Source organism: Xiphophorus couchianus, chromosome 8, assembly GCF_001444195.1.
Source record: "Xiphophorus couchianus chromosome 8, X_couchianus-1.0, whole genome shotgun sequence".
NCBI classification, from domain to species: domain Eukaryota; kingdom Metazoa; phylum Chordata; class Actinopteri; order Cyprinodontiformes; family Poeciliidae; genus Xiphophorus; species Xiphophorus couchianus.
Genome location: NC_040235.1, coordinates 8,662,106 through 8,679,495, shown reverse-complemented (window position 1 = coordinate 8,679,495; position 17,390 = coordinate 8,662,106). Strand labels below are relative to the sequence as shown.

At 38.5% G+C, this 17,390-nt stretch overlaps 1 protein-coding gene across 4 annotated transcripts in view; it reads left to right on the top strand.

The window, feature by feature from the left end:
• rxraa (retinoid X receptor, alpha a) overlaps positions 1-17,390 on the top strand; it is a 124,002-nt gene that overhangs the window by 64,475 nt on the left and 42,137 nt on the right. For all 4 annotated transcript variants that reach the window (XM_028025429.1, XM_028025432.1, XM_028025430.1 and 1 more), the window contains exon 3: positions 11,284-11,522. In XM_028025429.1, coding sequence (XP_027881230.1) covers positions 11,284-11,522 — 239 coding nt within the window. The remainder of the gene's footprint in view (positions 1-11,283; positions 11,523-17,390) is intronic.

The following is a 17,390-nucleotide window of genomic DNA, read 5'->3' as shown; positions in this document are numbered from 1 at the left end:
AGTTACCAGCAGCTCCCAGGCAAAAAACAAATACATACAACATACATAATACAACAATCATAAGCTCAGTATATTTTAAAATATTTTTTTTAAATTGAAGGCATTGATAATACCAAATAAAAACAGTGTATAAAGATTAAGAATACAAGTTGGGTTGCATATGAAAATCCAGTGTGCAGTAAAAACATGAATCAATTTTTGATAGGTTGCACTGAGAAGGATCTGATTTTGGATACATTTTAGAGGTGGTAAAATACAGTTTGTGATTAAATAAAATGTGTTTCTGAACATTGAGATCACAATCTAAAGTCATTAGTTTATGCTTTATGTATTCTCAAAACGTTCAATTCACACTGGATTCAAAGAAAGAAACACAAGACATTTCAGAAGAGCAGACTACAATACGCTGTGTTTATCATTCAAATTTAGGAATTTCCTGAACAATTAAATTTCCAATCAGATTATTTGCAAGGTGAATGTTTAACTGTGCATCATAACAGAGGATGTGTGTTAAAAAGAAGAGGTATATTGATCCCTGTGGAACCAACATTGGATGGTTATGGAATCAAAAGCTTCACTGTGCAGATTTGATTTTTTGGCCAGAGTTCATTCTGTGGTTAGTTCTAAACTCAGAATTTTAGGCATCAACTAAGCTGCCAGTGGACAATGTGCCCTTACTAAGCTGTGGTATTTGGAGATTTTAAGGCTTATAACCGTAGACATTTTAATGTTTTTCACTTCTTGTACAAACAAAAGTGTCCAAATAACCACAGTCTCTTAACTGTGGGTTAAGTTGTAGATTTGTGTTGTTACCAGAGGGCAGCAATGATTTAGTTTCCATTTCAATAATTGACATTGTTAATCTCTAAAAGAATCCTAACTCTGAAAACACATAGTTAAAAGAGGTCGCGTGTTTCTGTAATAATATTTGTCCTTCACAAAGTAGTTGTTTGCTAATTAATTTCATGTGTGCTTAAAACATGGAGTGCATCCCCGTCGCCTAGTGAAATATTATTCTGGCAAACTTAAACTTTCTGGCAGCATTAGAGTGTGAAAGTAATCCAAAGTAGAAATGAGATTGCTTCTCGCTCTTGCTGAAAGGACTCAAGGTTGTGTTTTTCGTTCATGTTATTATCTCTTTATGTTTAGGCTCGGTTGTGTGCTTTCAAGTGTGTTTTGGCAATGAACACAGCAGATAAGGGCTTGTGTTGTGATTTCCGTCTCTGAGCTCAAGCAAATCGGAAGCTTGATGAAGTAGCAGCTCTTCCTTGCAGCCTTGCAGTTCTAGTTCCAAAATATATATAGGCAATTGTTTTATTATTATTATTATTATTTTAAGACTGTATACAGATTGGCTGCCCTTTTAGCTGTCAAAAAATACATAGACATTGTTGGATCCCTGAAGCTCAGATGTGGTATCAGACACTAAGATGTTAGAATGAGTTCCTTTAAAATTGAAAGGGGCAACCTCCATCAATTGCATTTGTTTAGCCGTTACATTCCTCAGATGTTAGATTGGATTAAGATCTGGGGAATTTGGAACCATTTTTGTAAATGTTGATGCTGACAGAGGCCACACTAACCAGGGTGTACGGTGTGTGGGACAAAAGATTGTACATGATCTACAATAATTCTTAGTGAGGTAGTACAGAATCTGTAAGACCCAAGATTTTATACAACATTCCCAAACGCGTCACTCTGAATTATTCTGTCCTTTTGCACACAAAATGTTATTCCTTTGTTTAGGCCACCTTCTTCACTTTTGCTCCAGTTTTGCAAGAGTTCTGATGCTCTTTGTCTGCCCTTCCGGATGCAGAAAGACATTTTAGGAGAACTCGTTCCCAGGATGCATCAATGCAACCGCGTTTGCCATCACAATTTAGCCCCTGTCAGATCCTTTGATCCCATTTCCACGTCTCATATCCCCTGCTTCTGACTGATCAGTTTTCAGAACAAAATGTTCACTTGCTCCCTAATCTATACCGTCTTCTCACAGGTTTTCTTAGAAGAAGAATTACGACATAGTCTTCTTGTTCTTACAGCTGCTCCATGGGTTGGACTGGTTGGACCTCTTTGATCACATTGCATTGTGCGTTACTGCACAGGACATTAGCTGCTGACCAAAGCACAGCTAGTGTAATAATTTTACCATGTTGGCTGTCTTTCATCCATATCCTGCATTTCCCTCTCTTTTTGTCTACTTGTAGGTTGGTCTCTCGGCTATTTTAGATTCATTACATGACGTACCATCTCACTTTCTAGCATGAAAAGGGTGTATGTTTTCTGTGCTAATAAACCAGGCTATTGTCATTGGTGTGCTTTGAAGAGAACATGACATATCCCTAAGGCTATTTAAGGTGAGGCTTGATGGCTAAGTTTAAGCTTTATCCATGAATACAATATTTTAGTATACAAGTCCATGATTGTAAAGTCCCCTGATCCTGTAGCTACAAAAAAATGCATTGAATTTTCCTCCTGAACTAAACCTCAGAGCTGGAGATTATGGGAATGTCTGTTCCTTGGAAGGAATATTTTTAAAAATGAGTCACTTGAATTACGTTTTTCACAATGAGATAATTTGGATTTACACAGAATGACCTTATAACCCTTTCCAGATTAATGGCTTCAGCAGGAGTCGCTTCTCCTGGGTTTCTGTTGATTTCTCACCATCCTGGCATTGTGTTTCTGCACACCTGTATCCTCCAGACCAACAAACTGCCTCAACACTTTCTTTTAAAGACACTTTTAATTACATTTCATTATGAAACTTGCTTCTTTTGCTCTTAATTCCTATGAAAAGCAACAAATATGTGCTTTAGTTTTCCCATGACTGTATTTCAGGCCAAGTTATGGGAGGAACCTGATGAAACCCATAATACGTTTCATTTTTGAAGGAAATTACAAAAGAAAATTCAAACATAGCTTGACTACATGCATAAATGATCATCCCCGTAATGTTTGTCTTTCTGGCAAAGTAAAATTTGCTCAGCCAGATCTTTTGTTGCTTTATCCATAATCCAGTGCAGACTGAGACTCAGAGCACCCAAGGAGAGTTTGTGTATCACCTCTGAGCTAAAGAGAACAATTAGGCCATATCAACAGATCAGAGTGTTGGCAGCCGAGTTCACAGTTAGCAATAGTGCCAGTAATCTTTGGCTTAGCTGGCGCCGCGCCACGGCAAGCCGTGGCTCCATGGCCTGTTCAGACACTTAAGAGTCACGGAGGGCACAGACATGGCTCAGGGCTGGCACTTTCATCCGCCTGCAAGCAGGGAAATAAAACGGAGAGAGAGAGAGAGAAGGGGAAGCCCACAAGAGACAGAAAAATGTAAAAGAAAAAGCAATGGGAGGGAAGGAATTAAGTCTTTAATGAGGGCAGTTGTTTCAGCAGGCAAAAAGAATCAGGTTATATCAACACAGTGTATCAAATGATGGCTGTTAGTGGCCCACCTACTGTGAAATGATGGGTGGCCTGTTTGGGTTCTTTTCCGTCTTTTATCCAACATTAAGGCTTTTGTATGTGTTTGCTCACACATTCTTTCTATTAGCCTACAAGTTGGTTCACAGTGGCAGCAGATAGGGGCGGCGACAGATACCGTGAAGGGGCTTTGGTACTTTTGATTAGAGCTGTCAGGAAGATATGCCTGATCAAATCTCATCATGGGAAGAATTACAGTAACGCCTACAACCTTCATCACCTGGCTTTGTGCACTTTTCTTAATCCTCTCTGACTGTAATGAGGATTTGATGTAAATGGGAAGACCTTACTTGAAGGCTGTTTTTTCTTTCTTTTATGGAGTGTTAAAGCAGAGATAACAACATAAGGCCTTGTTTCCACCAAGACTTACATGTGAATTCTTTTAAACCTCATTATTATCTCCTTATCCGCTAAGGTTCCTTTATGCATCGGTTTGCATTGCAATTTCTCTCCATCTGTTCAGGTTTTACATGTTCTGTATTGTCTTTTATTTTCATTTAGAAGTGAAATTTTTACAAACAGCAGGATGTGTGGGGAAAAGAAGTACGATTTGTATCAAACTCTTTCTGAAACAGAGTTAATTCCACGTTCCATGGATTCAAATTGCCATTTACTTGTGTAAACAGGAAGTAAAACTGTCATTATTATTTATTGAATGACCCTTTTCATTTCCCCTCTGCTTACTGAATCATCACAAAGCTCTTTGTGCATAAATGTGGGCCGACACTGAGGAGGAAAAATAACATGGATGTAATTTTATTGATCAAATATTATTTTTTTATTCATCAAACAAATTTGCGCCAAAAAGTAGATATGTTTGGAAACGTTTTTATTGACATTATTTAAAATGTAATAATGTTTTTTACCTTCAAGTAGCCTTTTGTAAATGGTTAAAATTTTACATTTGAAAAAGAATAACTAAAATTAATGATTATTCATCAATCTAAATATAAAAAACGACACTACTCAACATATCTGCAAATGCTTTTTCTACCTACCAGTTAATTACATAACTTGAGAAAAACACAAATATTTCCATTTACAGATGCAGTAATCACATCATTTCTAATTCAGTAAAGTTCTCACTTACTGATGCTGCTTACATCTGATTTCTGTTTCTCTTAATTACTGCAACATCTACGTTTCAAAAACATAAAAATAAAAATAGGTGTTTTCTTTTCTAACCTTGCAGCTTGTTGGCAAATACAATAATACTACTTGCAGGATCTAGTAGAGCTCATGCTTCAATAGGTCAGGCCTGTTTTGGCAGCAAGAAGAAGGGCCAACACACTGGTAGCAGGTGTTTTAAAATGGTGGGCCTGATTCATTTGTGAAGCGATTGCACAATCTTTTAAATGAGATATTCACCCTGTTTTTTCCACACTTCCACCTCATTAATACGCCCCACGTCACCTGTTGCCTTTCGTTCGCCTTTTTCCCATCATTACTCCCTCCACACTCCCACCATCCACAGAGTAAACACTTCAGACTCAGATATTTACACTTTCTATCTCCACCGAAAGGACCAGATTAGTCTGTTTATGCTGTGCAAAACAGTAGACGGACGGTTACCAGTAATGAGCACACATGGATATGCACACACAACATGTTGACTCTGCACATAGTTGGGTGCTGACGATGGCAAGGTGATGAATATTGGTCTAATTTTTTAAGCAAGCACCAACCGAGCGGGTAGATTGAAATATCAGCCTGTTGTCGTCATGGTGATACAGACGTCAGAAGTAAAAACTCTGGAAAATAAAGCTGTTACGCAGACTATTGTGTTATTTTGAGCATTTTTTTTTTTAATGCAACGAACTGAATCTCTTGGGTTTTTTAGCCACGTCTTTCCTCCCTCTCCTCCTCCCTTCTTCTCTCTCCTTCCTCTGAACACATCCGGAGAAATGCTAATGACTAATGTTTCATCCTGGCTGTGCTGCGCTGCGCTGTTCTGCTCTGCAAGCTTCTAAAAGTGACTCACCTGCCTCGCCTAAAATGTCCCTGTGAATATTAACAGTAACAGAAACAAAGATTGCGGTTTTCATCAAGTTTTCTTCCTGTTAGAGCTGAAGTTTTGCTGTTACAGTACTGTATGGATGCACAGCAAACTCAGTGCATAAAATGTTGTTTTGGCTGGTATCTCACTTTTTGTGCTCTGAAACCCCCTCTGCATGGAGGTATAGAAAACAAATTGTCTGTATGAGGACCCTCATATAGCCCATCTGGATGTTTTTATGCATGTGTGTCGTTTTGGTGAAAATCCCAGAGTCTCAGAGGAAAGTGATGATTGGACATGGGGGTATTAACCTAAATCTGTATGCATCAGCCTCAATCAAATGCAAAGCATTATGATCGTTGCCTATAGAGGGTCAATTCCACTGATCAAGATTTAAGCGCCTCAGTTTCAGAAAGGCAGCTGGACGCAAAGTGTGTGATTTGCAGGGATTTGCGAGCTTTCTCCCTTTGTCTTCTTTTTCTCTCTCTTTTTGCTGTGTCCCACATATTCTCCACCTAATCGCTGCTGTTCCACAAGTAGTTGGATAACAGAGGAAGAGAAGTTGGCCTTCAAGCAAGAAACAATTGTATCTGCTCAAGGTTATAAATATTTGGGGGTTTTTTTATTAAGAAAAGAAACTCAGTTACCAGAAGCAAAGTGAAGATTTAGCTGTTATGAGCTACATTTGTCATTTGTGAAAGCAGGCTAAAGATACACACTCTTTTTTTTTTTTTTGCTGCTTTTAGGGTAGTTCAAACTATCATATGAAGGTTTTTGCATCCTTTCTTTTCATAATGCATTTTCCCTTGCTGATGGCACAGACAACTCCAGCTTATGGGCTTGATAAAAAATTCAGGCTTGGTTCTTCAGAGTTCTGCAGAATCTGTCTGTGTCTTTTATTATGATCAACAATTATTTATTTTCTTTTTCTAGTGCTGATGAGGTCAATTGAGCAAATGTTTTAGCAGGAAAATCTAACTTAACTAATTATCTTTATTACAGAATTTTGCAAATGTTTCACTATTTATGTTGTTTTTCTAATGTATTTCATTGGGATTTTGAGAAATAGACCAACAAAAGGTAATACCTACCTACTAACTGAAAGGATTTTTTACAATAGTTGTTTGTTTTCTTTTGCACATACAAATCTTAAAAGTGTCATCTGCATAGAGATGCAACCCTTTTAGGATCTGTCACTACAATATACTGACAGACTGATGTTACTCATTTTCTTTGCATATATCCATCAAAATTGATCATTTGAAGTCTTGCAACAGTTTTGTCTTCTCATTAGAGCATCTTGTTCCACATGTTTGTTGTTTAGCCATCATGCCTTGTACCAACATTCACATGAGACTTTTTCTTACTTTTTTTGTAATGGCCAATAATAATTGTTCCTGTGGAATGTAGCTCCAAATCCTGGACTAACATTTTTTTCCTGACTGTCTGTAGATAAGGAAAATTGTAGATACTAGCTTCTGTGATAGCGGTAAAATAGTTTCCACTGTGTGTATTTATGCATATTAAGGCATAGTAGGTGTTTGAACAATTAAAATATGCAGTTTAAGCCTTTTTTGAATGGTGGAATTTAGCTGTTCACAGCTAACCACCACAACTATTGTGGGCCACATGTGGCCACAAAGGCTAGTTTGAAAAGCACATACTGTGTGCATTTTACAACATGAATAGGATTGCAACATCCACCACCAACATATCAAAGCTATCGGCTATGTTTAGACAAGCAAAGCTCAAAATATTTCTAGAAAGGAGAATTTATACTACACTCGTGATCTGCAGGCATTCTTTTGTTTCTACAGTAAAACTCATGCCGTGTCATGACAATCCCTTCCGTTTCATTCCAGACAAACCTGAAGAGCTTTGTGCAAGTGTCATTTTTCTGGAAAGTTGTCATCAGTCTCTATCACATCAGTTTCACTCCAGCCGAAGAATGTAAACAAGTTGTTTCCGGCGCAGGAAGAAATGCCACGCGATTCTGTTTGTACGTGGAACGCTTTCTCTTTTTCATCTCACTAACTGCTCTCATCTGCATCATCCATTTATCACATTCTAAACACATAAGCCTGCGAGAGCCAGCGCTTGAACTGGCAGTTTCCCTCCATGTAATCACATCCAAAAAACAGAACAAAAGAGTAAGGAAGGCAAGAGGGAGGGAGCTATTGTTTAGAAATGGGAGATGCTTGAATGAAGAGGAGAGCCGATAAGTAGGGGAAGCTCTTGTCTGTGCCTGCCAGGAAGATTGGGCCCTAATTTGCTTATTTGTAGCTGTCACTTTTGCTTTAATGTGCCAAGCAATTTGGAGCAATTGACAGGCAGCAGCTAGAGGCGACAAAGACTTTTTCTGCTCCTATTTAACCCTAAGTCAGCTTTTTTTTTATCTGACACTTGTAGGACTTGGGCAGATGTTGCTCATATTTATAGATGCTTTTACTGCACTCTTATCTGTCCTGCCTATGATCACTAATTTGCTTAAGCTTTTATCTAATCTTTGAAAGTTTGTTTATTTTATGCTGCTTGTGAAATGAAGCAAATTGATGCCAGAAATGTTGAGCTCTTGAGACTGTCCTCAGCTCTGCGAGATGTGATAAAAACTCAGGAACGAACAGTTTGTCAGTCCTATAACGTTCTGCCCCTCGCTGAATTCTTTACTGCTGTACTTCCCTTGTGTATTTGGTTATTTTATACATGTTGTTCTAGTTTCATTTCTTTTCAGCCTTTCTTTTGCTCATTATCATGTACTTCAAGGTCTCTTTGCCATTTGGAAATCTATGAAAATTCCTAAAAATATTTGCCAGGGTGTTCCAGTGTAGTACAAAGAAAGTTTTTCTTCCATCCATCCATTTATTTATTTGTTCATTTTGTATACTTTTACACTATTATTCCAGCCATCCTATCCTTGTTTTTATGTCGGTTCTATATTTAAAACCTTCCTTTATAAAAAAAAAAAAATATATATATATATATATATATATATAGAGAGAGAGAGAGAGAGAGAGAGAGAGAGAGAGAGAGAGAGTATATGCCATTAATCCAGAATAAACTTTGTATTTATACTAAAAATATCTGGACAACTCTGGATGTTTCATTCAGAAAAAATGGGGAATTTGGAGATGAGAAAAAATGTGTAGCTTTTCAAGGATTAGGACAGAGTCCTTTATATCCAGCTGTAATCCGACACCATTTACCCATCTCTAACAAGACAAAAGCACACAAACGTGCACGCACACACACACACACACACACACACACACAAGCGCATGCAAGCATATTTTGCTCTGAGAAAGCTTTCTGAACTGGGAGGTTTTACCAAACTAGATAATCCACACCAAACTGTATCACATTGTAACATAATGTCACCCAGAAAAGTTCTTTAATCAATGAAATAAACAGAAAAGAAAAGCAAAAGGATGAATGGAAGAGAAAGAGACATAAGCAGCCGGCTTTACCTCCCAGCTCGTCTCTGTCATCCCCCCTTCAGGTGGAGCCTTGCTGTCAGTTAAGCCCTCCCACTCCCCAGCTCATCACACACACACACACACACACACACGCCCACGCCCACACACGCCCCTGCGCCATCTCCTGCTGAGCCGTACAATGGTGGATTGGCAACCCTAATACCACAGCTCGCTTTATCTGCCTGAATTAAAACCCAATTGGAGGAACAGCTGTGGGAATTGCTGGTTCAGGAAGAGCCTTTTTTAAAATTTATTTATTTATTTAATGTTTTTCAGGAATTATGTGGGTGGGCACATTCTAGAAACAGTAGAAAATGTAATCAGATAGATAGACATTCATGATGTATCAGTCTGGAGATTACAGACTGAACTGATTTGTGAATGTGCAGAGCAGTTGTTAGCCATTAGAAATGTGTTTTTTCTTCTCTTCCACTTATTGTGATTGTGTCTATGTATTTGTACGACACATGGATCAGGCAGGAGACATAGGATAGATCCACTGTTTTTTTTTTTTTTTCTTTTGTTCTGGTGAGTGAAGCTGGAGAAGCCACTAAATTATTACACATGTGAGTATGATAGAAATGCTACCCATATGTTTATGACACAGATGCACCAGCTGCAGCTTTCTTTGCCAATGGTCATTATAAATCTCCTACTATCAGTTTTAGATTACTCAGATTTTCATGCGCGTAGCTGTTTCCTCTTTCCACATCTGCCTGCATATTGAAAAAGCATGTTAACGTAGTTCTGAACATGAGGAATCGTTGAAGCCTTATGTCCTGCAACAACTTTGAAGTACATGGGTCACTTTTCCTGTGCTTTTGTCCTGAATACAGCTTTAGTATTGTGTCAAGGATGTTGAATTCACAGTGTTCTGCTGCATCTGGGTGGGGTATGTCACTTTTGGGTTAATATACAAGATTTTATTGACCATTTGAAGAAGAAATTGTTCTCTATTATAAACTCAAAGTGACCAGATGATTGTGAATCAAATTAATCAGAAAATAGGTCATGCTATCAGTTTCACTTTCAGTTTAAGTCTGCTAGAAGGTGAGTTTAACCTCATCAGTGCAGACAAAATAATGTAGCAGATTAAGCATTGTTATTTTTGGATCATTGGAGCCATATTGAAGGAAATGTGTTTCTGTTTCAGTGGCACACATGTACCAAATCTGGCAGCCTTGATCATTTAGGGATTAAATAGTGTAGGCTAGTGTCAATTGCATATCAAAAGGCTTATGTGAAATAATATAAGAATTAAAAGTGGTGTCATTTAAATTATCGTTTCTTTTTTTATCGTCTAATTGAATAAAATGTTTCGCATGTGAGCAGCTTTTTCAGAAAAATATTAGATTTCTCACCATCACTGGATGTCTCAAATAAAATGTAATTGTTGTTGTTATTACACCTCAAAATTTAAACAAAACATCAATAAATTAAATATTTAATTTTCTGCAAGATTAACATTACAAGTAAATTGCTTTAAGAAAGTTTATGGAGAATGGAAGTAAAGATTGTAGTTCAGGAAACTGCAGCACCGAAAGAGGCAAACGAGAAAAACGTTTCTATCAACATGCATTGAAACCCTGTTCCAAAACTCTCATCACTGTGTCTTTGCTCATGTTTCTGTCTGTCTTAGATCTCTGTGATGACAGCTCAGTAAAACCTAAGTCAAAGAAAAGTCTAGTTTTTGAAGTCAGATGAGCTCTTGCATACACGACCTTAGCTTCATTGCCGTCTGTGACTTACAACCCAGCTGCAGGTTTTCTCCTGGGCTGTGCTGCAAGGTCATGTTTTTTTCTGTTCTCTCAAGTTTACTACCCCACTCATCGGCCGCATGCATTATACAGTAGGTTTATTCTGCATGCTGACCTCCTGCATTCCTGAGGGAAGCACTTTTGAAGTTTGAGGGACAGAACCAGAGAGAGCAGCAGAGCGACTGTGTCGACACCGCCAATTCCCATTTGGCCCTTGTGTTAGCTTGAGCTCTTTTTTTTCCTCTCTGAACTAATCCTGTTGAAATAGTTTGAGGTGGGGTTTTTTTGTGTTTTGTTTTGTTGGGGTTTTTTTTGCTAAATTGTCCGTTTTTTCCTGGACAGTGCCCAGATTTGACACCTGCTTTTACACTTTAGCAGATGTGCTAGACTTTTGGTGCTAACAGCTGTGGTCAAGAAAAGCTGTAATTATATTCTGAGGGTGCTCTAGAAAACAGATCATTAAGGTTTCATGGGAAAATATACATTTATGGAGCTGTGGGGCTTATAAAACCTCAAAACAAAAATGCTGTTGATTCTTTGATGTTCATTAATAATTCTTCTCTCTTTTTTTTCCGACCAGATTCTTCAGGACAGGTGACCTCCTCACCTTTAGGCTCTCCTACTTCCCATCGTGGAATGCATCCCTCTTTGCTGAGCCCCACCTCCATGGGACCCTCTGGCTCTCTCCATTCTCCCATCAGCACCCTGAGTTCACCAATGAACGGCCTCACCTCACCCTTCTCAGTCATTAGCTCACCCATGGGGCCGCACTCCATGAACTCACCTGGCATGGGCTACGGCCCCAGCATCAGCCCACAGGTGAGGCCTCAGGCAGACATACACAATCTGTGTTTTGCGAATACACACTTTGAACTTTTCCCACATTATGCGACATTCTAACCACAAATTTCAGTGTAGCATAATTGGGATTTTGTGATAAGATCTAAAAAATGTGGCGTGTCTATATGGTTTTAGGCAGCTTTAATTTGACACATCAAAACAAATCAAAGTTTGCTAATATTTGGCATTTAATTCAAACAGTTTGCCATCACTTTGACATAGTTGTCTTCTGACACAACATGAATTGTTGAATTAATTCAACAATTCATTGATAATCTGTGATAATACTCTAAATCTGATCCAACAGAGAAACTAGAAACATACCACAAGACATTGGCAGCTGTAGCTGCAATGCAATGAAAAGTACCTCTGCAAGTCATTGTCTTCCACTTTCCAAATCCTTCTCTACTTTGCGTTGGTCTGTCACATAAATGTTTGGTTTTGTTTTGTTGTGATTAAACATCAAATACTTCCAGGATTACTATTACATTATATAATAGAAGTGCTGCATACATGTTTGTATGTAAATGTGATGGAGACTTCTTACCCGATCTATGAGGCACTTTAAACTCGAAACTCTAAGAATACGTTTTGGTGTATAAATATTACCGCGTCTGTCCACACCTACTTCATCTTTATTGGGTTTGTATTTGGCACAATTATGGAATTTTTTTGACCATTTTTTAACCAGACCATTAATGTTTAAAAAAATTGTCTTAGTTCAGTGATAGATGAATTTGGGGGCATTGTGCTCATTGTTGGGATAGCTATCGACTACTAGTGCAGTATTTTTTGGTTGTGTCATGAATTTCCACTTTGCATACCTCTAACATATTATGTATATTAGGCATCTTAGAGTCCCACTGCAGTGGATGCCCGCACCTCATACAAGCATCAGCGCTCTAGATGCTGATGAGAATGATGGAAGCTCCTTTATCATAATAGCAAGTGCAGGATTTATTAAGCCTTTTTAGCCCTAGAAAATTGTCATTTGCAGTTAATGGAGAACATTACTCTCTAATTGTATTTTGCTTTATTACTATAAACACTAATTAATGTTTGTAATTTGGCTCATTTCAGTTTGTCTTCACGTAAACACCATTAGGAAAGAGTTTTTCTTCATATACAGCCACACAGCAACCTTTCATACAACAGGTCTTTGTTCCGGACTGTGCTTTTTGGAAACTAAAATAACCAGATCTAATTTCGGCAAAAGTTTTGGACCAGAACAGCTCTGTTGGATGAGGCTGGGTTAGGAAATTGCAGCAGGATTACTTGTTTGGTTTTAGCCAGTCTGTTTATGAGACGTTTTTATTTAGTGTTTCTGGAGTCTCTGACGGTGACTGCACAAGTGACCCAAAACCACCTAATCAAAAACAGCTCATTTAGTTATTTTCTTATGTAAACCTTGCTTTCCTTTAAACTTATTGGTTGTCTTTAAATTCGAGTATGACATAAGTGTGACTGAGACATTTTGGGTACAGTGACTCTTCATGTTTCAGAACCAGCCAAGCAAAGACTTACATTTTTACAGAGCTTTCAACAATTTTTAATAACTTTTAAATCACATTACAACACATATTGACATGAAAAGATTTATGATATTTATCATGTTTAGTTTGCTGAACACTGGATAAAGCTGTTAAAACATGCTAAGAAAAAAAAGAGAGACGGGAGAGAAAGAAAATAGTGGAGGAATCATGTGAAGTTGTTCCAGTTACAAACTGAGAAAATAGAAATTTATTAACTATTGCATCTTTCACAGCTCTCTTGGTGTAAATTGCCCCAATGCCAAAACTTCTGGAAAATTCCTTTTTTGTGTGTTTTCACAAATATAACAAATATTTCAACCTGTGTTTCAATAAAACATGTGCTCAGTGTGCAGGTTTAACTACTCTAGATATTTAGTATTGTGAGTCACAAGTGATCAAATGTAACTTAGATTTTTGAAAAATACAGTGAAATATTGTTTTGAACAGCTAAATATTTTACTTTTAGTTTCTACATTTTTAAAGTACTGCAATACTCTTTCAAAGCAGATTTAGATAAGCCCATTTCAAAACTAAAATACTTGTACAACGTGGAAAAAATGCATTTTAATTTCACCACTTTTGTTCTCAGTTATACATTTCTGATAAATTGTGGTTTTTCAAAAAGGAAAATTTGTTAGAAGTCAAGATCAGGGGAAAATACCCATATTTCTTTCGGGGTTAGCTTTCAGCAACACATCAAATAAGCATGTTTTCTTAAAATAATTGCCTTTAGCTTGTTTTGAGTTTAATTACACCTTGCGAAACCAGAAAGATCAATGTTTAGCAGCCACCACTATGGTTTTCCTAAATCACAGGCCAATACAGCTGCCCTGTAAACCATGCAGACAAAATGGTCATGTTTCATCTCTTACAAACTGCACTCAAACATCCCATAAGTGCAAATCAGAGGCCTTTAAGACTTGCACACTCAGACGCGTATACCATTATACAATTTTCCACAGAGGCCCCGCTTTGACCCCGTGGCATAGTCAATCAAGGCCTATTCAAAAACACCAGCTTCAGCTCTGCGCTTTTATTACCAAAGCATCCATGTCACTTTCTCCCACTGGTTTTCTCTCTTTTTCTTTTTGTCTGGGCTCCTTTCTCCCGTTTGCCTTTTTCGTTATTTCTTTTTTTTTTTTGTCACATCGTTTCAATTTTCCCATTTTTTCCTGATCTGTCTCTTGTCTTCCATCAAAAAGACTCCTTGGCATTAACAATACACACACAGACACGCCGACACGCACACACACATACACAATTAAGACATCAAAGCCTCCAGTGTCCCAGTTTCAGTCTGGACCCATATCTGAAATTAAAATTGTTTCTCCCCACAAAATGCATTCGCTAGACCTTTTTTGTGTTTATTGATAATTGAGTTAAAGAATCCAGACAATGCGCTGCTATTTAGGGATGGGCTCCCTCCCTCCCTCTCTCTCTCTCTCTCTCTCTCTGTTGTTAAGCTCATCTGCACCTTCATAAGGAACGCGTCCCACATGTAATAGAGTTAGGAGGGGATTAGGGCCACTTTATGAAAACGGATGATATTTTTCATAGCTAGAAAGCTCCCGTCCTTCTCCCCATCCTCTTCGTTCTGATTCTTCTTTTCTTTTTATTCCCAGAACTTTTGTTTGGGCTCCTCTTCATGTACTGTAGTAGCATACTTTAGGCTTTCAGGTTAGAAGCGTTTTGGAAAGGGGTGAATTTGGGTTTATCTGTCTCATTTGAATCCCTGATGGAGGCGTATGCGATGTTCCTTCAGTGGTACGCAAAAGAAAATTTGAAACATCCGATCTACGACTTTTGGGGATCGGATTAAGGCTTCCTAATGATGTTTGCCTGAGGCTTAAATGCAAAATGTATGTGCAATGGACCCGCGCTATGTGTGGGGTTAGAGGTCGCTACCACCCATGAATAGCTAAAGTACACAAATACCTGAGACTCTCTAAAAACTCTAATTATTTTAACAGTTTAAACACCATATATACCTTAACATTCATAAACATGCACAGTGGAAACTGTACTAGCGTTCAAACAGAAGCTAATATTAGCGGTCTTCCAATCATCACCAAGGAAAATGAATGCCGTTTTTGGATTGGCTTGTGGTATTTCAACCTCTCAAGCTTTATTTTCTTTTGAATATTTAAGATATTCCCTTAAAAACAAGATAAGAAAAGCATGGTTAATGTTTAAAATATATTTTGTAAATCTCTTTATTTAAAGTTAAAGGTTGCTAACTGTACTGTATGTACTTCAAGGACTCTTAAGGGAGGAATGTGTCTTGGTTGTGGTAATGGTAGGGAGAGCATTAGTTTGTTGACACCGGTGAAAAGTTTTTGTAGTACCTTTTATTTTTCTTCACTCATGTTGGACCGACACAGGAAACGCCTTTCTGAGTCTTCTGTGAGATGGAATAAAGCAAGACTTAAATGGTATGTTATTCCTGATCTTTAGTTGAAAAATATATATATATATTTTAATTATTATTATTATTTTCAACTTCTGTAACAGGAACTTTGGACATTTAGCTGCAATAACTGAGATCATCCCCAGAACTGAGTGCCTGACTAGTCTAAGTAATCAAAGAAGAAGCCTTGATCAGAGTGATGACCAAGAATCTGGTGTTCTCTGGGGAATCTAGAGGAACTAGCCACAAGGTCAACCAGTGCTAACACACTTCATCAAACAGTCCTTTATGGTAGATTGACTTGACAGACAGTGCACTGCTATGAGAAGCAGCGTTAACCTCTTCAGGAATTTGAGAAACTCCTTCTAATCGTTGTTCCTTTGACAGACCAAAATCTTTTGATAGATACTGACCACTGCAGACATGGAACACCTCACAGAACAAAACTTGGTCCTTGGCAAATTCACTCAAATCTTTACACTTTTTCCTGCGTGACCCCCGTGCTTTACAGGTGCTCACCAGTCCCTGTTTGCTTAGCTGAGACCCTGTAAGCTTCTGACTGCTGCTGCAGGAGGGTGGAGATCAGCAGTTGGATGGGCTCAGAGGTTAAAAACGGTGGTGTTGCCCTGTGGTCGTGAGGCGCGGCACCTCTGATGAGACGTGATTTGAGTCAGACGGCGTATGCCGCTTGCTCTTAACACTTGGCTGACTATCCTTTCTCAAGAGCACTTAACTGGAACGAGGTCACTGCCCAGCTCAGCCTCTACTGTATTTAACCGCCCTGCCTTTGCTAACCACACACATTTTACAGGCATATACTTTAATTTTGATGATTTACCAGGCATATATCGTGCTGTGCACCGTCCCTCCTTTACTTCTTCCTGCCCTCAAGAAGCTTCTTCTCAGCATGAACTGCAATCAAGTGCTTTCCCCCCCCCCCCCCCCCCCCAAGTACAAAAACATGTAATAGCGTTTAAAATCACAGTAAAACACTCCATTTCTTACAGGAACCTGCTTTATTTTCCCCTAAATATGATAATAATAAAAATAAGTGAGGCGTAACATCAAATATCCACAAGACTGCTTGACGAAAGCAGGGATAAGATGACTAAATGTTCTGTTCTTTCAGTAGTTTTGCATGTTTCAGAAACCAAACCACATCTAAAGCCTTTTTCACCAGTCAGTTCTTACATCTAAAACAGCCATGCTTCTCATCTGTCCTGAGCTGTCCTTTTTAACTTTTCAGGAAGAACGTTGTAGGTTTCTCATGGCTGATGACTGCGTTCTGGTTGCCTCCTTGGTTTTGATGAAGGAGATCAGAAAGGAAACTACATATTTTTGCAAAAAGGCCACATGTTGACTGAGTTTTACTGTCACTCAAAATGCATGGAGGGTCTGTGAGTTTGCTTTCTGAAGGCTGGTCTTTGTTTGTGGAGGTAAAGGACAAGGACATCTGCAGGATTCAAGCTTCAGCATGTGGTTTTAAGGCTTCGCAGGCCACAACAGGGCTCTTTCTGATCAGACTCTTCAGCGGTTTGGTCCTTAGGGTTCAACACACCGACAATACAGACCGTCCTTCTCTATCAGAGACGCCACAACTTTTTTGTGCAGCTGGAAGGGATTATGTGTTGGGGTTGGAACACATTTCACACTTCCACTTACAATAGCAGGAGTTGTCTGGCTGTTGTCTTTTGCTGAAAAAGGGGTCCTTTATTATCAGACCACTGCAGGGTCCAACTTTCCATTTTGCGGCTTAAACCAGTACCCCTTTGGCTTCTGCGCTTCGGTTCTGAAATCTCCCCGAGGATCCTAAACCAACAACGGGCCACTGTTGTTTCTCAGTTTCCCAGTTTGCCTTTAAAAAAAAAAAAGAAACATACATACAAAGCATGACTGTGCCTGGATTTG